The 25,059-nt window shown below is 32.0% G+C and overlaps 1 protein-coding gene across 1 annotated transcript; it reads left to right on the top strand.

The window, feature by feature from the left end:
- Nucleotides 1–2,703: 2,703 nt before the first annotated feature.
- On the top strand, nucleotides 2,704–24,840 carry LOC145243836 (uncharacterized). Its single transcript, XM_080106865.1, has 2 exons — nucleotides 2,704–2,851; nucleotides 19,493–24,840. Exon 2 carries the CDS (start codon nucleotides 20,702–20,704, stop codon nucleotides 21,638–21,640), a length of 939 nt encoding a protein of 312 aa, XP_079962991.1. The 5' UTR covers nucleotides 2,704–2,851; nucleotides 19,493–20,701; the 3' UTR covers nucleotides 21,641–24,840.
- Nucleotides 24,841–25,059: the final 219 nt, after the last annotated feature.

Below are 25,059 nucleotides of genomic sequence, written 5' to 3'. Positions count from 1 at the left end.
ATTGGGTTTCAACCTCTGGAAGGTTGGAACATAGACCCCTGATGTTGGAGAAGGAGACATGGTAGTAGGGGTCTACGTTGGAAGATGGGGTTCTAGGTTTATTCGAGTGCCATATATTTTTGTTAATTCAGCAGAAGAGTCAAGAAGGTAATAGTTCGTAAGAATGTAAAATGTTTAGGAAAGGAATATTTTGCCAATAAAGTTAATGTTTGTAACTTCTTGTATGGTCGCTAGGACTCTGATGAGCTTTGATACAGCGAAACTGTACTGTACGTGGATGACTATAATGCTTCCTATCTTACGTTGAGCATGTTGAGGACCAGGATATAAAATACCCTAACTCGCTACAAGAAAAAATAATGAAACGAATTGAATGAAGAAAACAAAGAACTCAAATGCTGGAATAAAATAAACATGTCGTTTATTTTCTGTTGAGAAATGAAAGTCTTCGGTGAACATGTGTTCATTCAGCCGTTGACGACTACGTGCGTGGAAGGAAAAGGGGAATGCAATAGAGAAAAGCGAAGTGGCAAGCCGTCTGTAGAAAGAGAGGGTTAAGCACAGTAGAATGTCGCGCACATGTCTGTGTCGATGAGCCAAAGCGAAGGGGAGATAGAGTGACGTTAGAGAATGCGGTCGGTTCGTCGACTCAACAGGTCGAACGCTGGTCCAGATAAAAAAGGGAAGTTAACAGGTTTTGTTGACTTTTATACTGGAGTTAGTGTTCTGGGTGCGCATGTCTGGTTTTCACTTAAAAGGAAGTGACGTCAAAGCTCGGGTGTGTGTATGCACATTAATGTGAGTGTGTGTATGAGGCTGTGTATATGCGTGCGTGTGTGTGTGTGCATACATGCGTGTGTATATGTGGGTGTGTATATGTAAGGGAAAACATGTTCGAACAAGCATATTGGGAAGTGGTATACAAACTGCCATTTAGCGATGCTCTTTGGGTAAATAAATTGAGCTTTGGCATCTGGACGATGTCAAAACATCGTTAATTCACTACCCGCACAGCAGCAGCCATATAGCACAATGGTTAGAAGCTTTGACTGTCGTTTGGGTGGTCGGGTTTCGATCTTGGCTTGAGGTAGTTGCCGGTCTAGCCGCACTGAATATATATATAATCTTTAATGAAAAGCAGAAGAGAAATCTTTCTTTAACTGAGGCGAAATGCTTTTTTCAAGATATTTCTTTGTCTTTTTAAGATGGTATTAAAATCCGTTATATGAAGTTAGTTCAGTATTGTTAATCCAGTGTGATTCGGACGTTAATATGAAATAAAATTAAACAAGAAGGGTAAGTGTTAATTCTCGCTGATCTGGTACTTCCATGTGGAGAATCTAGATGCCTGACGGCCACAAAAAGATGTTTAGCGTTGGACCTGACGGAGTCACTAGAGTTGTTTACAGCATGCTGACTTTGCTGCGACTGATAGGTTTTGGCGCGTGTCTTTTTTATAGGGTTCAAACTGGCTCCAACAAAAGATGTCGAAAAAATATTTTTGAAATTTGTTTTCTTCATAATCTGATTGGACGAAAAAAACATCTTTGTGACGGGAGGTGCTTCCAGTTACGTCGGCGAAACAAGACAAGTTTTTAGTTTTATGCATGGAAATTGTGTGGGTGTAGACAGCAGCTGTACCTGTACGCGCAACCGAAAAGTTCCTTGTACAGCCACTGCCTAAATTGGCATAATCGCATTATTCTTGTCTCGGAAGTGTTTCAGGTTTGTGTGTCACTATTCCTCTGTAGTAGGAATCTGCCAACAGCGGCCATTTAATGCTAACGAGTTGTAAGTTTATTGTTGGTTAGAAAGATCAGAAAAAAAAAATACAAAATGCCTTAAATTAAAAAAAAAAAAAAAAAAAAAAAAAAAACAGCTTCATCTGTGTTTGTAAAACCGACCTAAAAAAATCTAAATTAAACATTTTTATTAGAATAAAGTAGATATTTTTTGTACAAGAAATTTCCGCTTTCCTCCAGTATCCACCCCCTACCAATTAAATTTGTAAATATTTATGGTAAAACTTACAGAAATTAATTAGTTTTTCTAACAATTGCATTTAAAAATATTCGTTTCATTTTTATATTATGTCTCAAACAAACAAACAAACAAAAAAAAAATAGGGTGAAATTTTACTGATAAACCGTATTGCTGAGGCAGGCGATTGTACACTTTAGTTGACGATAATAATAATATAGTAAAGGCCGCCGGACGTTGCTCGGTCGTAAGATACGCTTATTTTAGTTTATGCGGATTTCATATTTATTATAATAGAACCAATTCTCTATTGGTTATTATATTGTAGCCAATATGTATTAGTGCCCCCCCCTACTCCGGCGTAACCCTGTTCTTAAATATATTTGAATTCATGCAGATTTAGTATTTATTGTTATAGAGCAAATAATTCATTGATTATTTAAAAAATGACGTCATGACGTTAAAATCTCAAACGATCACAAACAAATTCAGACTTTTAGTCTAGAAGGAGAGAGCTAGATGAATATAATATCCAATATATTGTAGTATTGATTTAAAAATATTTTTTTTAATATGACTTGGAATCGAAACCAATACATATAGTGCTCCAGCTTAGTCGTTAAGTTCGAATAGTTTGCTAGGAATTACGTCATTACGTTAAAGTTTGAAACGATGACGAACAAATTACAAGGTTTAGTATAATAATCGTAAAGAAACTTTGGCCTTCTTTTTAGCGGGAACCATATTAAGTGTTACACCGATCGGTGATGACGAAGTTTTTTTTTATTCTTGAATTTCACGCGAATTGAACCTGAAATGAGAAATTCTTTAGATGGAATGATGTTTCTGTTTAAAGTTCCTGAATCTTAAGGTAAGTCCCAAAATATTAGTGGGGGGGGGGAGAATAAAACAAAGAAATTTCATCGAAGCAAATTCAATGTTTAGAAGTGGGTTCGGTTTGTTAAACGTAAAATGAACTTATCCGTCAAATTAATATTGACATGTTTCGGGCTGCTAAGTTAAAACTAGGCACCGCCAAAAATGGCCGCAAAATCAAGTTGTTGTTGTTTTTTAAAACTAAATTACATTTATTAAAATCCATTATTTCTGAGTAACTTTTTTTTTTTCCAGAAAGATAAAACCCTGAATTTTATCATATAGAAAACAGAATAATGTAAAACTTTTTCTACTATTTTTAATTCAATTTTAAATGTTAAATTTTCCCAAAAAGTTAACAATTGTTATTTTTTGTCTTGCACAAAAAACGTACTTAAATATTTAAAAAAAAGGGTTTTTGAAATAATTTATTTATTCATTTATTGTCTAACTAAGATTTAGGATGATTTTCTAAGAGAATATGCAAAAATATTATAATATAAGTACCTGAATTTCAAATAATTCCACTTATTCATATATGTAACCAGATATTTCGCGTCGCCGAAGAGTTCAGATCGACTCTGTTTACGTTTTCTTTCGATGAGACGAAAACTATGGAAGACTAAACAGGCCAAAAAAACTTATTTTTCAGTGACGAAAATTTCAATGTATTATTAAGCTGAGGCTGGCCAGTACCAGATGGGTGACCATTTGTATGAGTTTGGTTTTTAATGTGTATGTGTGTGGGGGCCAGGCTCCCCAAAATGGGGGGAGGGGGCAATTTAAAGCAGAATAAAAAAAATTATTTCAGCGCGTTTGGTCCACCGTAGTCGAAAGGCGGCAAACGTTTTCAAACGAGATCGAAAAAAATGATGCTATTTTTAACACAAAGGGCACAATATTTATCGAATTTTTTTTTTTTGTATCGATTATTCAAAGCATGCTCTGTTTAATAATGGTCATGCAATGCATTATTCGGCTCGCTAAAAAAAAATTGTTAATTTATTTATCAAAAATTTTAAAATGGCTTTTTTCGTATAAATATAAAAAAATTTGTTTTTTTGTTTTGCTTAACTTAAATTAATTATTTTACTTAACATATTCACCGAATTTCACACTTCAAAACTCAAAAGCGGGATAATTAAACACAATCGAAGTTCTGATATTCAGGCGTCAAAATAAGGTATGCAAACAATTTTTTTTTTTTTTTTTTTTTTTTAATCTATAATTCTGTCCCTTACAACAACACAATATGTTTTGTTCAGTTTCAGATGATTATTTTAAGCATATTTGTTCCCACTTCAAAACAAGGGGGGGTTTTGTAAGCAAAAAAAAATATATATATAAATATCGTTTATGAAAAATAAGTACACTGTTATAAAGTTCATTCTTCTCCTAATAATCGCTGAAAATTTCGTATTGATCGGATAATTACCTGATTTTTGGTAGATTTTTAAAAAGACGGTCCGTCAAAAAGTACTGACCTGCCCCCCCCAGTTTTGGCGGTGCCTAGTTAAAACAATATGACGGATATGAGGCTTTTATCTTTGGAGCTTCGGTATCGCTAAAAACTCAAAAAGTCAAACAAAATACTAATACAAATCCACCTAATAACTTAGCTTGCTTTTGGTAACATTTATTTGTCATGCATTTATTTCTTTATCACTTTTTCGTTTGTTGTCTATTGTAAAATAAAGTCTCACGGGGAGAGTAGAGGCATTGTTAGCCATTCTGTACTTTCATCTAACAACTTAATAAACAAAAGGGTGCTAGTGCACTTACTGATCCGCACTATTTTTTAAAATCGTATTTCCAAGTTTAATAAAAGTTTTATGATATGTTTTTTATTCAATTGTAAAGTTGAAGTATAGAATAGTTTCAAAACACCCTCCCCTGGCCCTCCACATGTTAAGAATGGCTTTTTAAATAATAACGTTATTTCAGCACGGATCAATAAGGGCACTGACTGCACTAGTACCAACAAAAGATACCGTAAAAATTGAATTTGATGTAATAATATAAAAAAATGGAACATAATCCCAAAAGAGTTACTTGCCCCTTACAAGGATATAAAAGATAAATAAAAAGCTTGCGAGCAAGACGGTTGGGAAACTATCAATTTGTGTTCTGCTATACTTTCCTAGGATCCTTACACCAGCGAGCTGAAGCACGTACAATTTTTCATCTGGCGACGAGGTTAGGAAGAGATATTAAGGAGTTTAAAAGCAACAATTACACAAACACGTGTCGCCTTTTCTATGAAAAAAAAAAAAAAATTATAATGATTGGGTAGGAAAAAAAGGAAAGAAAATTATATATATATATATATATATATGTGTATATGTAGACTTGTTTGTAATATACTGAATTTTACTGGGTTCGTATAATTCAGTAAATTTTCATATACCAATGAATTTTAAGCCGAAGAGAGATGACTTAAAATGTAAGCTACAAAGTTATCATATTTCATAATTGAGCATTACTATACTGTATTAACAAAATCAAGACTTCAAAAAAGGAATTGATAGCAACAAAAAAGTGTATTTCATTGTAAGTTACAATTGTTTTAATACCGGTTGGACAATTTCAAGCATTATGGCATTTGAAAATTTTCACATAACCAGCCTTTCTTCAGACTTCTTGAATAAAAAACACTTTGAAAGAGAAATTTCTTTAAACAATGTTCTATTGTCAAAGTGTTTTTTATTCAAGAAGTCTGAAGAAAGGCTGGTTATGTGAAAATTTTCAAATGCCATAATGCTTGAAATTGTCCAACCGGTATTGAAACAATTGTAACTTACAATGAAATACACTTTTTGTTGCTATTAATTCCCTTTTTGAAGTCTTTGTTTGTTAATACAGTATATATATATATATATATATATATATATATATATATATATGCATTGTTGGCATCCTTCTGTCTAGATAGATGATGGAGAATCGCACCTGAAGGTTGTCATGAATGGTGGCAACTGTTGCTGTGACTGAGCAGACTGATGCGAGAGTGGCAGATTCTGTGGCACTTCTCACAGGGATACCCTCTGTCATGCTCTGCCGATGCTGCTGCTGATGCTGTCCTTTTGTGTTTGCCTCTCTTCTCCCCCCACTGTTCATCTCTTCTCTTCTCGCTCAGTCAGACACATTTCTGAACTTTGACCCTTCAGGAGTCATGGACTGCTGCACAGGATTACATGGTCAACAGGGTTGATGTCGCCGGATTTTAAGTTCCTTTTGCACACATCCTTAAATCTAAGGAGTTGTCTACCGGTTGATCTACTGCTGGCTAAGAGCTCGCCATACAGGATGTGTTTGGGGATTCAGCCATCCTGCATGCAAACAATGTGCCCTAGCAATCGCAGACATCTCTGGGAGAGGAGGGCAAACATGCTTGGAAGATTTGCTTTGGGAAGAACGTGTTTGTTTGGAATGCGGTCCTGCCATGTAATGCCAAAGATCTTCCTTAGATTGCACAGATGGAAGGCATTTAGTCTGTGCTCTTGATGCTTGCAGAGGGTCCATGTCTCACTGCAGTAGAGTAAGATGGTGAGGACACAGGCTTGATATATCCTCATCTTTGTGTTTATGATCAACATGTTGTTACTCCACGCTCTGTTTGTCAGGCAGGCCATAGCCATTGCTGCTTTCCCAATGCGAGTGTTTAGCTCAGCGTCCAGTGAAAGGTTGTTGGAAATAATGGAGCCTAGATAGGTGAAGTCATTCACTACATGCAGGGGACTTTGCTGGCATCTTGAGCTATGACATTTGTTTTCTTGAGGCTTATTGTAAGACCAAACTCGTTGCAAGCATGGGCGAGGCTCTCAATGAGTTGTTGAAGGGCTTCCTCAGAATAGGCTGTTAATACTGCATCATCTGCAAACAGCATTTCCCTGATGAGGGCCATGCGGACTTTAGTTTTGGGATGTAGACAGACCAGGTTGAAAAGGCTTCCATCTTCTCTTGTGCGAATATAGACGCCAACTTCAGTTTCATGAAAAGCGTATAGTAGTAGAAGTGAGAAAAATATGCCAAAAAGAGTTGCGGCAAGAACACAGCCCTGTTTCATACTACTGAGGATGGGAAAAGATTCTGAAAGTGATCCATTGAATTTGACGGAGCCCTTCATGTCTTCATGAAAGAGGTTATCATTCTCAGCAGTTTTGGGGGACATCCTATTTTTTGTAGTAGCAGAAAGAGGCTGCTCCTGCTAACCAGGTCAAATGCCTTTGTGAGATCAATAAAAGCGAGGTACAGTGATTTCTTCTGCTCTCGACACTTCTGTATTTGTCATAAGGAAAATACCATGTCAACAGTTGACCTTTCTACTCTAAAAGTCCTTTCAATACAACATAGAATCTTTTCAATACAACATAGGCGAAGAGCTTTCCAACAATGCTAAGCAGAGAGATGCTATGGTAATTATTACAATCACCGCGACCACCTTTATTTTTGTAAAGCATTGTAATGTTGGTATCACGCATGTCTCTAGTGAGTATAGCTGCTTATAGTATTCAGCCCATCTCTCCATTTGCTTTCTGCAGTTTGTGATGATGCCTGATTCTGACCAGTAGTGTAGTCTTAACTATACTTGGGCCAAAGGCCACCTTCAGTCTCGCATACATCCCATGAATGTTTCCACAGTCAGCAGAAAGTTGAATGCTGCTACATAGGTTCAGCCAGTATTTGTTGGCGCAGTGTCTGGCAGTCTTCTGGGCACCACTTATGGCCTTCCTGCATGCAGCGAGTGTCTTCTTGGAAGGGTATCTTTTATATTCAAGCAGTACATTGGGATGTAGGGGGGCGCTTGATAGGGGTAATACCTTTGGCAGCTTGGCATGCTGTCCTACCTTTTAGAGCAGATGAGTGCCACTGGACTCCATCCACCTCCTAATTTCTCATGTGATGACTCCAAGTATCACAGCCTGGTACACTGCTTCAGCTGGCAGGCTAAACCATGTGAGGGGGGTAATGTTTACACTGCATCACTAATCTAGGCGGAGGAACTGCTGCTAATTTGTCAACGGCTAGAGGGCGGACCAGATTAATGATCTAACGGCCAAGTGTAGGGGAGTAAACATATCAAATCAGGAGTGAAGCTCCGAAGGCAGATCAGTGTGCTATGCAAATTGACTCTCGCAACTCCTGCAACCAAACCGGTGCCAAATGTACTGCTCTGCATTCCTTTGGAACACACTAGTGAGGTCAAAAAGGGGAGTCTTAAGTACTGGGCAGATTAGGACCTCCATACACTTTTCCCAGGCTCGCGCCCTGGAGAGAACACTTCATTGCTGCTGCTCCAGCGAAAGAAACAACACGGGAGACAGCAGTTATGAGTCTTGAGCATATTGGCATTAGCTTGGACGCTATGGGTTGGCTCCAACAGTGGGAGGGAACATCAAAATCCCGACTAGTCAGCAATTGTTTGCCTTAAGCCGAGCACTCCATGGTCAATTAGATGCTGACTTGCCATGGTCTGTTTGTTTCATTGGGTGACTGGAGCTAGGACAAAATCTGAAAAGCAGACTAGAAACTGTGCACTTGCACAAACCAAAACCAAATCTTTAAAGTTTTCAAAGCCGCCAACACTGAGACTAGCAACTTGGAATGTTAGGACTATGTGTCCTGGATTCTCAAATGATCTCCAGCAAATTGATAATGCAAGAAAGACAGCTATAATAAACCGCGAGTTAAAGAGGCTCAACATTGACATTGCAGCCCTGCAGGAGATGAGACTCACAGACAGTCAGCATCCGAGAACAGAATTACACTTTTTTCTGGCAAGGCAAGGAACCAGAGGAGCTATGCCTTCACGGTGTTGGACTGGCAGTGAACAACAACCTATATAGACTATATTATTTCAATGCCCGTATCAGAGCCGACTGTGACTCCTGGCCTCATTTTAGCATCAGCAGGATGAAGAAAATGGACAGAGACTCTTCGAGCTGTGTACATTCAATGACTTATGCATCACAAACACATTTTTCCAAACAAAGCCATATCGAAGAGTGTTTTGGCGGCACTCCCAGTCCTGTCATTGGCATCAACTGGATCTCATCATTACCAGAAGAAATGTGCTGAATTGTGTCCACAGCTACCACAGTGCAGACTGCAATACTGACCACATGCTAGTTGCTGTTAAAGTCTGTATCAAACCTAAAAGTAAATCCACAATGCCAGCAAAAATGTGCATATGTCAATATATATGCATATATCGTTATATATATATATATATATATATATATATATATATATATATATATAGCATTATATATATTGTTATAAATCTATATTGTTATATATTATTATAAATATATATCTCATAAATATATATCGTTATATGTATAGTTATATATATATCATTATATATATATCGTTATATATATATATATATATCGTTATATATATATATATATATATATATCGTTATATATATATATATATATATATATATCGTTATATATATCGTTATATATATATATCGTTATATATATATATATATATATATCGTTATATATATATATATATTGTTATATATATATATCGTTATATATATATATATATATATATATATCGTTATATATATCGTTATATATATATATCGTTATATATATATATATATATATCGTTATATATATATATATATATCGTTATATATATATATATATATATATATCGTTATATATATATATATCGTTATATATATATATATATATCGTTATATATATATATATATATATTGTTATATATATATATATATATCGTTATATATATATATATATATCGTTATATATATATATATCGTTATATATATATATATATATATCGTTATATATATATATATATCGTTATATATATATATCGTTATATATATATATATATATCGTTATATATATATATATATATATATCGTTATATATATATATATCGTTATATATATATATATATATCGTTATATATATATATATATATCGTTATATATATATATATCGTTATATATATATATATCGTTATATATATATATATATCGTTATATATATATATATCGTTATATATATATATATATATATCGTTATATATATATATATATCGTTATATATATATATATCGTTATATATATATATATCGTTATATATATATATATATTGTTATATATATATATATATCGTTATATATATATATATATCGTTATATATATATATATATATATATATCGTTATATATATATATATATATCGTTATATATATATATATATATATCGTTATATATATATATATATCGTTATATATATATATATATATATATATCGTTATATATATATATATATCATTATATATATATATATATATATATCGTTATATATATATATATATATATATATATATCGTTATATATATATATATATCATTATATATATATATATATATCGTTATATATATATATATATATATATATATCGTTATATATATATATATATATCGTTATATATATATATATATATCATTATATATATATATATATATATCGTTATATATATATATATATCATTATATATATATATATATATCATTATATATATATATATCGTTATATATATATATCATTATATATATATATCATTTTATATATATATATATATCATTATATATATATATATATCATTATATATATATATATATATATCATTATATATATATATATATATATATCATTATATATATATATATATCATTATATATATATATATATCATTATATATATATATATCATTATATATATATATATATATATCATTATATATATATATATATCATTATATATATATATATCATTATATATATATATATATCATTATATATATATATATATCATTATATATATATATATCATTATATATATATATATATCTATATCATTATATATATATATATCATTATATATATATATCATTATATATATATATCGTTATATATATATATCATTATATATATATATATCATTATATATATATATATATCATTATATATATATATATCATTATATATATATATATATATCATTATATATATATATATATATATATATATATATATATATCATTATATATATATATCATTATATATATATATATATATCATTATATATATATATATATATATATATCATTATATATATATATATATATATATCATTATATATATATATCATTATATATATATATATATATCATTATATATATATATCATTATATATATATATATCATTATATATATATCATTATATATATATATCATTATATATATATCATTATATATATATATATATATCATTATATATATATCATTATATATATATATATATCATTATATATATATATATCATTATATATATATATATCATTATATATATATATATATCATTATATATATATATATATCATTATATATATATATATCATTATATATATATATATCATTATATATATATATATCATTATATATATATATATATCATTATATATATATATATATCATTATATATATATCATTATATATATATCATTATATATATATATATCATTATATATATATATATCATTATATATATATATATATCATTATATATATATATATATATATATATATATATATATATATATATATACATGAGGTGCCTTCAATAAGTTTCCAGACTTGTACAAGAATTTAAAATTATCATAACCTCTTCAATTCAATTGCAATATATCTTATGAGATTAGTAGCCAATTTTTATGATTTAAAGTTCAAATGAACAGCTACAGCAGGAATTGGAATACACCTTACTAAAGCCTGATTGTCACAGCTAGTGAATTTCAAAAATGCAATCTGGATATGAGGACACTAAATAAAATGCCACATAAATAGATGGAATGCTTCAGACTGCTTTTAGACCATTTTCTATGAATTAAGCATCAGTTTTTAAGTGGTATAAGAGATTCCAGGAAGTCAAGGAGTCTGTGAGGAATGATGAGAGATGTGGAAGGAGTAAGCAAGTCAGAACACCAGAGTTAATTGATCAAAGAATGAATTTCATGAATAGGGAACACCATGTGTCTATAGAGACAATAAGTGCACAGTTTTATGTCAGTGTGGGAACTATACACAAATGAAAATCTGAAGATGTAGAAGATAAGTGGCTGTGACAAGGGTCATTGGCACAAGAGAACTTCCATGGGACCCTCTAGAAGTTGTTGGAATGGTACAGCAAGTGCATTGTGGCTAGAGGAGGATTACTTTGAGAGGGATTAGAGTTTCATGTGTGTACTATCAATAAAAGTGGCCATAGAAAAAAGTCTGGAAACTTATTGAAGGCATTTTGCATATATATATATATATATATATATATATATATATATTCGTTTTCTCAGAGAAAAGTCAAAAGAAACAATGTTTCTGGTAATCACATGGGAAGAAATTAAATGGCCAGTGGTGATTTATCGATTTTCCCAATATTCAGTGTGCATGCTGATGAGAGCATAACTAGCATTCATTGGAAGAAATAGTTAGACAAACTCGAAAATCTATTCATTCCTCTAGACATAAACAACAATCGTAATTTTTTGTGACTCAAAGATGTTTTGTGGGAAGCATAGTTTACCATCAATGTTGGTTTAGTGTTAAACATAAATTACGACTAACATGACTAGAAAAAAAAATCAAACAAGTATAAGAAGCAAACAAATGTAATCACTGATTTTTTAAAAAGTTCTCTCCCTTGGCCTAGTTTCTTTTTATGTCCCTCTTTTGCAACTGCATTTATCCGTAATAACATTTCTTTTTCTGTTTTTCTTCATTTTGATCCATTTCTTGGTAAAATGCCTGGTCACGGTATCCAAATCAATATAATGTAACGTGGCTGTTTCATTTTGTGTTGTTACATTTCAAACCTCGTGGGCCTGCACGTTGTCTGATACTTTGTTGTAAAGGAAAAAAAAGAAAGATCCAGTTTGACATTTTTTTAGAAGTGCAAATGAAATGCATTTATTTGTGGTTCGTTCAACAATAACACAATTTATTATCTTTCAAAAATCTTTTTGCACACATGTGTTTTACAATGTTCTGCAACATGTGCTTTTTAAAAGTCTCTCTCCCCGCAACCTGATGCTGGCATGCACCCATGCACGCTATGTTATCATAAAAGAGCACCATTCTGTTGCACATCTAGTGATGAATCTGTGTTCTCAATTAAAGTCCTGGTGCTACCTAAAGCATCAAAAGTCACCGCTCTTGTGAATAATTCCCTAGTAAATTTCATTTTAGTCATTGGTGCTAGTGTCAATATAATTTCTGGATATGTATACGATGGTTTAGAAAACACCCATAAAGAATACTATAACTCGGATATTTACATACAGGTCCAACAAAGCAATACTTCCCTCACTGTCTGCAAGTGCAGGCATCCCTTACCTGAACATAATTTTCACCAGATATCCAACTGTTTTGAAGTCAAATAATGGGACCCCATTTCAGGGACAAGACTTCAGAAACTTTGCTATTCAGTCAGGTTTTAGACACAGAAAAATCACACATTACTACAGTGAAAGGTCACAACTGGAAAACCCAGTTATCTCATTTCCTTACGCAATATGGAGCTACCCCCCATACCACCACAAAAATATCTCCTGTTTAAGCTTGTACTAACAGAAAAATGAATATTGGCATACCTAATACTGTTGAGAAGCTAGCAGTAGGGCCGATACATGACAGCATAGAAAAAAATGATTTAAAAATTTGAAAATGAAAGAGTATGCGGATTAAAGCAAAAATACAAAGCCAATATCCCACTGCTAAAGAGACAAAGTCCTGATCAAGCAAAAGAAATAAGATAAGCTGTTCCCATCATACAACCTTAAACAATATACAGTCATGCAAAAGAAAGGGCAGCATGATAACTGTTCAGAGAGGAAACCACCAAATCACTAGAAACTCTTCTCTGTTCAATGAGTAAGCTCAAGCGCAACCCATGAGAAAGAAGAGTCTCACTCTGAAGGTGTGTACAACCCACACTCGCACACTGTAGAACACCAGCAACCCCAATGGCTGATCAACTTCGGAGACAAAACTCCTCACAGAAAAACAACCCCCAGTCCAACTTAAAGACTCCATAATGAAGTAATATATATATACAAAATAAATATAAAAGAGGATAATGCGTTCCAATAAGAATGAGAGGGATGTAATGTTGTAATTAAAGGGACATAACTCACAAAAGAGTTATCTGCCCCTTAAAAGGATATAAAGGATAAATAAAAACCTTGCATGCGGGCGGTTGATAAACTATCAATTTATACTCTGTTAGATTTTCCTTGGATCCTCACACCCGTGAGCTGGGACACTTACACCATTTATTTAACTTGAAAATCCTGTCTAAAGAATAGAGCACTTTATTGATTTTAATGTGACACAGCTGATGACATATATGTACCACCACCAGCAGCAGCAGGATGACATGTGTGCAAAGAACCAAGCTGGTGCATGAGGTGACATTACAGCCGAGGAATAGAAGGGAAAAGTGAAGAGAAAAAAAGCACCATGTGATGAGTGACTGGTGAGCACATGTCAGTATGAGATGAACATGTACTACATGGATTGCAAGTGTCTTGAGGGGAAGCACAGGTGAGGGCAAGAGGAATCTCTAAAACAAGATGCCATCCAAAAAAAAATGTTCAGATGAACATGTGCCATAGATGGAGTTGCAGATTTAGAAGCATGTGGGTTGTGACTGTGTGGTGAAACATGAACCAGTGAGAGAGATTTGAAAAACTTGTGTGGCGACAAAATGAAGGAACTTGTAATACCAAGATGCAGGCATATTTTGAAAAGTACCATGAATAAATGCCTTTTGTTAAAATTGAAAAAAATACTGAGTCATATTTCATTCCTTGCAAGACTTCTATATAGAATGTTGGGTTCCATTGTTAAAATATAACAACATCGTTGCATGAAGGGGATAACTCCATTTTATTAAGATTCTTTAATTTTTTTTGTACGAAAATTTAGGATGCTGAAACCAATGAAATAAAAAATTAGTCCTTTTTGAGGAAGGGTAACGTAGTCACAAACAAAAACAAAAGCAAAAAAAATCACCCATTTATAATATTAAAAACCTGGACAATTCGAAGGCATGTGAGTCTGATCTCATTCCTGCTATAATATTAACACAATGCTCTGCTGAGGTTGCTCCAGTTCTCTCTAAACTCTTCAACAAATACCTTACTAAATCTTGCTTCCCAGAATGTTGGATAATTCCTTCTGTGGTGTCAGTTTTCAAGAATTCTGGTGAAAGAACTGACCTACTCAATTATCGTCACATTAGTCTCCTTCCTCTCTTCATCAAAATTGAGTCCTTAATCAAACTATTCAACCACCTCCTAGATACTGACCTTTTCCGATTGACAGTATGGATTTAAGCAAGCTCACTCTACTGCAGATATCATTACTGAACGTGTAAAAATGTATTGGATAAGGCAGGGAAGGCTATGCCAGTAGCCCTAGATATATCTATAGCCTTTGATGAGTATATGACATTACTATATGAATACTTCTTGGGCTAGAGAAAAATGTAAGTTGTCCTGAATGGTCATAAATGAAAACATGCTAAAAATGCGGGTGTGCTGCAGGGGTCAATACTTTTATCATTTTCGATATTCATAAATGACCTCCCTGATAAAATTGTCTCCAAGATGAGTATATTTGTTGATGACACCACACTCTATAACAGATACAAAGAGAAAACAGATGAACGCATATCTAAGGTAATGGCTGAAACCTTAGATGAAAAGCTCCAGTCTGTACTGGAATGATGATGTAAATGCGTGAAATTGTGCACCAATTAATGAATTTCAGTTTAGATGTCATTATGTCAAGATATGTCCGTCACGTCTATATGAGAATCATGCCTTCTATGGTTTATTTTCTAAAGTGGGATCTGATTTTTTAATTATTTTCCCTGTTTGGATACCTTATACAAACTTTTATTGAACTTTTCCAGTGTCGTGAAAGGTTAAATTGTGAATCTGCCTGAACTTCTTGACATGCTTCAGTCAGGAAGAATTACTGATAAGGCCATTTACCAGTTCAGAGCAATGTTTTCTGCAACACAGAATTGAATATTGTTTTCATAATCTTTTTACCGCTGTATAAGAAATGTCTACACTAAGACTAAACTTCTTTCATTTAATAATTGCAAGAAACCTCAACCACTGATTGCCATGACCTTAAATTTCTTCATTTCAACCAAACGGTCGTACATTCAGAGGCAACATGGGTTGGAACAAATACATTGAGGACATTGCTAAGGCTGCTGCTGCAAAAAGGTAGACTCTTTACAATGCTAGAAAATTACTTTCACCTGACAGTATTCTATATCTTTACAAAGCAACTATTCACCCATGCATGGAATACTGTTGCCATATCTGGGCTGATAATCTGCTACTAGTCTCTTGCTCTTAGACAGGGTCCAAAACAAAAAAGGTTTACAATGTAGTAGGTCTCATACTATCAACCAAACTCCAACCCCTTCCCATCACTGAAATGTTGCATCCCTACTATGCCTGTTTTACAAGTATTTTAATGAAATGTGCTCTGACGAACTGGAGGCACTTGTACCTTCATGACACAAATACTCCTAACTAATCTGACAAGTAGCAAAGTCCCACCCATACATTGTAGAGATCCCTAGATGCCAGAAAGTCTTCTACTCTAATAGTTTATTTCCTCAAACTTCTAAACTTTGGATTACCCTTCCGGATCCCTGCATCTCTGACTGTACTGATTTGCAGAATTTCAAGTGTTAACAGAAATTCAAATGTTAACAGGCATTTTGCTGTCCAACTCCCTACATAATCCCTGTAGCTTTAGTCTTAAATTGTAGACCTTTTTATATCTAAGTGGCAGTGTGCCTTGTCTTGGGTTGAAAATCAGTCAAAAAAAAAAAAAAAAAAGTCGGGTCGCAATTTTTTTTAATAAATTCTCCATAGCAACTATCATTGCATTTCCTTTCTTTTTCAAAATGTCAAAGACTAAATTATCAATCTTATAAACTTTGTGACATTAAAAAATAAGTTGGTAAAGTTTAAGTTCTGTTTGTGATTGTTTACAAAGGATTTCTGCAAAGCTGTTGACTAAAATGTCCATCACTTTGAAATATTTTTACTATGAATGAAATAAGATTTTTTCAATTACGACAAAAAATATATTTAATTTTTACTTTGAAATGTTTTTTACTGTAAGTTTATTTCCAATAGTAAATGAAGTGAATGTGACTATTTTTATTAAAAAAACATACAATTTGAAACAATTTCAAATAAAGACTTTATGTAAACTACTTTAAAAAAATATTTTTGCTTGTTTGGTTAAAAAAATACAATTTGAAAAGAATAAGAAACACCTAGTTCATTTTACTATTGGAAAAAAAACTTGTAGAAAAAATATTGGGCAAATTTGTAGTTTGGAACTGGGATTTTGGTTCCATGAAACTGATTCCAAAAAGGCCAATTTAAATTTTAAAAATATGACAGCTACATTCTATGACGTTGAATGTCATATTTAATCTAATAAAAATGATAAAAAAATAAGAAAAATTAAACTTTTTAGGTTTTATTTCAGCCTTTGGTTCTGATAATTCTTTTTATATCGTAGATAAATAGTTTTTTATGGTTTTATGTCTGTAAAATAATTTACACCACTAAACTACAAATTAACCAAGCATTGAAATATGAAGGACTTTTGAGGGTCTTCGCGATGTAGTCAACGGTTATGCAGAAATCTTTTGTAAATAATCACAGACGGAATTTGAACTGCATCAATAAATTATTTGCAACTTTTGTAATGTTTGCATTCTTTGTTTTTTAAGGTTAACACCCATTTGAAAAAAATAGTTGCATCTTTCTTTTCTTTACAATTTCTTGAAGTTACATTATTTCAGCATTCAGCATTCTAAATTCTTGTATTTCATAGTAAGAAATAAACCTCATAGTAAAGTGGGGTTATCCCCTTAGATCAGTGACGTATTATAGAAATGTGCTAAAAAATAATACAGTTCGTATTTTGCATAGGTACCGCATTTTCTTTGTCTGTACTTGTACATAGACGTCCTAGAATAAAACTTTAGATTCAAGTTTTGTCAAAAATTTAGAGATTACTCCAATCTAGAATAATTTTTCCTTCAATGACAGAGGGTATAAAAGATTAAGTAAAGTATTAGAACATGTTAACGTTAATTCTTTTTTGAAAAGTGAGAAATAATAAATAAAAAATAAACCAAAAAAAGAAAAAATTGTAACATTGACCTTTTGGAAATGTTTGTTGAAATTCGGACTTAAGGCTAATTTTGATCTGGATAGTTCGAATTAAGCTTTCTCCCCCTTATTTATAAATCATGGCCGATTAAAAGATTATATCTCTCTTAGTCATAAAATTTGATTTTCTTAATTAAAAAAGTACTTGATCAATTCACGTGATTTTTGGAATATGACAGCTTCATTTTGTAATAAGTATGTACATCATAAAAAATTTCTGTATTTTTATTTTTTTTAATTAAGTGTAATTTTAAATAAACACCAAAATCTTTTTATTTGATGAAAAATAGAATTCTTTTATTTTCAAAATGGAACTGGCATTTTTAGCTTGAGAGTTTTTTTCTAAATAGTTAATAGTTAAGGTAAAATAATGGATGCAAATATCAGGTCAAATATTATGTTGCTGGTAACACATAGAACATGGATAACTGAGTAATTGCCAGCATTTTCACTTGCACTCACTCTAACTCACCCAGTCACTCACTCTGTCCTATTCCGAGTTGATAACAGTAGTTATAAGATGTGGACAAGATCATTCGTAGATCTCCACAACAGATTAAAACCCAGAAAACAGCAATTCTCACCCCTTTGTCAGAAATATATTTTCTCTTGATCCATAGATCATGATACAAAAATGTTTTAAAAAATCTACGTCATTATTAATAATTTTGTTTAAAAAGTTAATATAATATGGAATTTATTTTTCAAATATTATTTATTATTTCTTTGATCCACAAAACAAAAGTGTAAAACAAAAGAAGTTACAATTGTCCTATGTTTCTGCTAAAATTTTTCAATCATTGCTGCTGGTTCAGAAAAATTGATTTTGTGGCAAAGTACATCTCCATTATTTTTATCTGTTGCTGCTTAGTGTCCAAATTGTCTCAAAAGAATCTCCCGGGCCTGCTGTGTACCTCACTGAAAAATATGGAAAAATTGTAAAACAACTTTAGGTTGAAAAATGAAACAGGACTTTTATTTAAGCAAAGGTTATGCATAACTGAATAATTGTTGCATTATATAATAGACATAATTGTTTCTTCTTAATCCACAAAACAAAAGCATGATACAGAAAAGTATGAAAAAGTCTCAGTAATTATTAATATTTTTTAAAAGTTAATATAATATTAGTTCACAAAACATAATACAAAAATGTTTTTTAATCTCAATTAGTTAATAATTTTATTTAAAAAGTTCATATAATATTAGGTTTTCTCTTGATTCACAAAATAACAATTTTATTTAAAAAGTTCATATTATATTAGGAAATTTATTATTCAACTTTTATTTTATATTTTCAGATTCCCCTGCAAAAAGTAGAAGCTCACATCTGTAATTGGATTTGTACAAATCTTCATTATCTTGATGTCATGTAATATAGAAACATAAAAAATATATTGAGAAATTTCACAATCTGAATTTTCAAGGAATTTCAATTTCCAATATTTTGAAATTTGATTTATAAATACCCGTATATAACAATATTTATTTATCTCCTCTCCAGGAGGTTGGATACAAGGTCAGGTGGGGATGTTGATGAAGGTGTTTTTTGGAGAAATCTATTTGAGCTTGGCACACCCATCTTTTCTGTCTGTGTCGGTAAGCACTTAAGCAGCATTACACCTGTATTTAATAACACTCACCATCATATAAAATTTCAACATGAAATAGTGTTTGAGTCTCCATGTAATAACTTCAAGAATACACCATACAATATAGAGAAGTAAGGCAGAGATAAGACTTTGGTCCATCCTTACATTGTCAGGTGGGGCATTACAATCTCACAACTGACTTATGTTCTTGAAGTTTAAAATGGTGAAAAAGTGACATTTTTGTGAACTTTTAATTTCTTCAACAAGAAATTTGGAAAAACATTTTATTCTTATTTAACTGTTCATTTTCTACCAAGTTAAATGTAGTAGTTAAATATTAGCTGAAATACCGGTTTCATAAATGATTTATGATGCTAACCAAACCCTTGAACTATTTAATAACAACATTTGTTCAAATAACCAGATAGAATTGTTAATTTTATGTGATGTTTAGCTGTTATTATTGTCTAGAGTAAGTAATGAACTTTTCAATTAAAAAATAACTTTCCATTACAGTTGATTGTTATCCAAAAACTGAAAGTATATAATATTGCAACAGATGAAATTGGTTTAGTAAGAGAAAGATTTTGAATTGTGTTTTGAAATCGGCCATATTAATCATGAAATGTTCATAATGTGATAATTTGCCCCAAGTATCACATAGTATTAAGATACATAGACGAATCGTCTCTCATACTGCTAGAAAAATCACAATTACCAAATTGTATAAGAGTGAAAAAACAAACAAACAAGAAACCTTAAATTAAATTAAGTAGAAAACAGGGACCATCAGCTAATTATCATGTAGCTGTTTCAGATATTAAAAAGAACTGTTAAATTATATATATTGATGTGCAAGATAATAAAAGATATTAAAATTGAAATATTTGTTATACCATTTTGCAAAACAAGAGAAATATGGAAAAGTGCACAGACATAGGTTCTGATGATGAATCAACTGTTTCGGTTGCAAAAAAGGATTTAAAAACTGAGTTTTGTGAGAAGTCAGATTTCCATGAAATGTCTTCCGACTTTTCAATAAACAATAACAAACAACAGAGAGAAACAAAGACGGGAGTAAAACGATATTCTTGCGATATTTGTGGATCAAGTTTTTCTTTCAAATCTCAATTGTCACAACATAGTCGAAGGCATTCTGGAGAAAAACCTTTTTCTTGTCAAATTTGTGGTTCATGTTTTTCACGGAAATCGACGTTGTCGGATCATCTGCGAATTCACACTGGAGAGAAACCATATTCTTGTGACATTTGTAATTCGTCTTTTTCACGGAAATCTACATTGTCTGAACACAAGCGAATACACACTGGCGAAAAGCCTCATTCTTGTGAAGTGTGCAATTCAGCATTTTCAAGCAAATCACATCTGTCCGAGCACATCCGAACGCATACTGGTGAGCGGCCGCATTCTTGCGAAATATGCGGATCTTGTTTTGCAACGAAAGCAACGTTGTTGTGGCACACCCGGACCCACAGTGGAGAACGACCATTTCATTGTGAAATATGTGGATCTTCCTTCTCGCGGAAATACATTTTGTCCGAACACATGCAAATCCACAGTGGAACGAAACCATTTTCGTGTGAGATGTGTGGCTCTTGTTTTTCTCGAAAATCAAGTTTATCAGTTCACAGACGAATCCACACAGGTCATAAGCCACACTCATGTGACGTCTGTGATGCAACATTTTCACGGAAATCATTTCTAGTGGATCATGCAAGAACGCACACTGGAGAGAAACCATTTTCTTGTGAAGTTTGTGGTTCCGCTTTTTCACGAAAATCAAATTTGATTGGACATCTGCAACGACACGTAAAAAACAATGTGATGTCATTGTTTTAAGCAAATTCAGTATTGTTGACTCATAAGCCTTCTTTTTTGTCCCCTCAACAAAGGGATTGGACCTAGTAATTCACTCCTGCTAGTCTGTTCTGTACTTTTCCCAATAACCACACTTTGGATTTTTTTAAAATTTTGCATAAACATAAGTCATGGTAAAAGTAAACTTTTAACTCATTGAGGAGGATTCCGCATGCTCGGTTTGTTTAATAATGAATGGAAAAGATAAAATATTAGGACATCAAGAATTATTTAAAGACGACATGGTTGCTGAAAGAAATATTGAAAAAATCTTAAGAAATACTTAGACACTAGCAACAACATGCAAAAAATACAATGTCATTGTCTTAAGCAAAATCAAACATTGCCATTTGTTATCTTTTTTAATAATTAATTAAAAAGAGAAAGATGACAAAATATTAGGACATCAAGAATGATTTAAAGACAACATAAAATGAAAACATCTTAAGAAATATTTAGACACAATCCCTGGAAGACCAAGTTTTAGCGAAATACATATAGAAGGCATAAAATGGGTAACATCTCTTCTTTAAAAAGCTTTGGATCTGAATTCAAATTCTAATGAAATCCAGTGTTTCCTCCAGAAGGGAGTACCTCGATCTTTCTAAACTCAGAGTAAAACAAGTGTAGCATGCATGTTCCCCTGAGTGCACAGTGAATGAGGCATAAAAGAAATGACTAAGTTCAGCATTTGCCCTCACCTCTCATTTACTATCAAAAGTCTCCAGGGGACATTAAATCCTGATGAAAATGAACTAACGGTGCAGTTTTAGGACTTAACATATGTAAATTTGAGTTCTGCCCCATGCAAAAAAAGAAATGACTCAGTCCATCATTTGCCCCCCCCCATTTAGCCCCAAAAGTCGCCAAGGCCTTAAATATTTAAATTTGAGTTCAGCACCATGCAAAACTGCTAAATAGACATACACAGAAAATTTTGGACAAATATGGTAAAATAGTCCCAAAAATAGAGTGTTTTTATTAGCTCTAAAAGAGCCCCTGGGGCACGCCCAAGAGTTATTGTGAAGTATAGACAAACAAAATTGTATAGAAATCAGTTAGTTACAACTTTTCAGAAAGTTTTATAAAAATCCAAGACATCAAGTTTTTTTAATAAGTGCAAAAGTGTCAATTTTAGCCATTTTAACCTGAAAGGCACCCCTAGGGGGACAACCGGAGTTTCCCGGAAAATCTGGTTTGTTACCTTTTTACTCCTATCATGTTTAATGTTTATGCAAAAATTTTTAAAATTCCAAATCATAGTTATTGAGAAAAGTACAGACAGATGAATAGACAAAGGTGAATTTACAGGTCCACCCACCTTTTGTCGGGGGACCAAAAATGTGTGAAGTATAATTATGGGTTTTATAGGGCCAAACAGGAAATGATAGCAAAATATACGGACCTAAAAAAATTATTTATTGTTTGAAACAATTGGCCTAATAAAAATCAACCCTAAGAAATATTTAGACACAAGCATTTTTTTGGAGATGAGGGTTGATAACGTGTAGTATTTGGATGTTTCAGATTACTGTTTTCATCTTTAGTATTATTGTCACAATATTTTGGTCAATATAACCTCCAACCGCTTTCAGATGTCTTGTTGAATTACTATACACAGTAATAATATGTAGTAATAAATAGTGAGAAATAGTAAGATTGTACATTTTAAAAATAAGTTTAAGGCTCCTCAAACTCATAATAGAATTGTTCAGCATACATAAAAGGGTACTTGTGCAGAATTTGAACCGTCCACTCAGCTTTGCTTGGAACATGGCGTCATGCTCAGGGTTGACTCTAATCTGATGTAAGACGTCGATCAACCAATCAATGTGGAGTAAAGGAGCAGACCATAGGAAAATATTGGGAGAATTAATAAATTAAGTAAACTACACACCCTCAGATGTCCGTTCCTATATTTATACAAGATGAATATCTCCAGCTTGGATCAAAAGTTTCAGACACCGGAAGATGTTGCTACATATTACCAAACAAAACGATTACTCACTGCAAAGAAAAATTGGGCGTCCTGTGGTGGGAAGTGCATCATCATCAAAAGAAAATTTGTTTAATTTTACATTGGTTATAAGAATAAAAAAAATAAGGCAAAAAGATAATACATGAAAAGCATATAAAAAAGTGCTCTTTTTAAAAACTTTTGTTACAAAAATTAAGGAAACAAAAAATTAGTTATCTTATTAATTTTGTTCAATTTTGTGTAACAAAAAAGAATGTAAAAAAACAACTTGTTTACTTAAAAATAATTGTTACAAAACAAAGCAAAAATTGTTATGGTAGGTCGTTTCTTTTTATTTTTTCTGGTGATTGTATTATATTTAAATGTTTTCTTTGGTATTTTCCTTGAGTAGCATTGTTAAACTTTGATAATCAGCGACACTTAAGCCATGTCTCAAGCAAAATCGAGTGGTCAGTTAGTTACATCTGGTTCAAATTCTGGACAAGTACCCTTAAAAGTATATGCAATGTCTGAAAAAGATGTATACAAACTTTGAGTAATATGTTTCTGAATTTTTTTAGATGAGGATTAATAATTTGTATTGTTATCACCTTCAGTGTTATTCTCACGATGTTTTGGCTGATGAAACCTCAGGTGTATCTTGTTGAACCCAGGAGTTTTTCTATCAGAATTGTTAATCTTCACAGAATTTCAAACAGAACTCTTTATTTAATCCATGAGATAGTATAATCTCATTTAGTCAGCTATGACTTGTGGCGTAATAGATAAAGTACTAGGTAAATTTGTAATGAAACTGCTGACACATATGTAGCAACAGCGGTATGGCATGTATGAAAATTATCAAGCTATCACACAAGATGACGTCACAGCAGATGAAGAGAAGGAAAATAAAAGTGGAGAGAACAAAAGGAGCGACTTGGAAACGTGAGTGTGAGAGGAACTTTGAACAAAAAATGATTGGATGACCATGTGCCGTGGGGAGAGCTACAGACATAGCAGCAGAATGAAAAGCAAAGATTTAGAAAAAGCCCACAAAGCATCAAGGGCTTGAGTAGATATGTTGATCTGGGGGGAAGAAAAACCATCTGTTCGACATGGCAGAGGTTTGTACTATATGGCAAATGAAGAGACTTATAAAACCAAGATGCAAGTATAATTTGGAAAGTACCATGAATAAATGCCTTTTATTTAAACTAAAAAAAAAGCTGAGTCGAATTTCTTTACTTTTTTTTTTTGTTTCTTTGCAACTGTTTTTGTTGAACCTGTTAAAATGTAATGGCACCATTGTTACACATTCACTTTAAAAAAAAATTAACTTTATTTGTATTTTTTGATAGATATATTCTGAAAAAAGGATTAGAAAAAAGTAAATCTATATTTTTTTAAGGTTTTATTGAAATTTTATTAGCAATAGAAAGGATTA

Source organism: Euprymna scolopes, chromosome 22 (genome assembly GCF_053919585.1).
Source record: "Euprymna scolopes isolate OS-2025 chromosome 22, ASM5391958v1, whole genome shotgun sequence".
In the NCBI taxonomy this organism is placed as follows: domain Eukaryota; kingdom Metazoa; phylum Mollusca; class Cephalopoda; order Sepiida; family Sepiolidae; genus Euprymna; species Euprymna scolopes.
The sequence above is the reverse complement of the archived record's forward strand: the minus strand, read 5'-3'. Positions and strand labels throughout refer to the sequence as shown.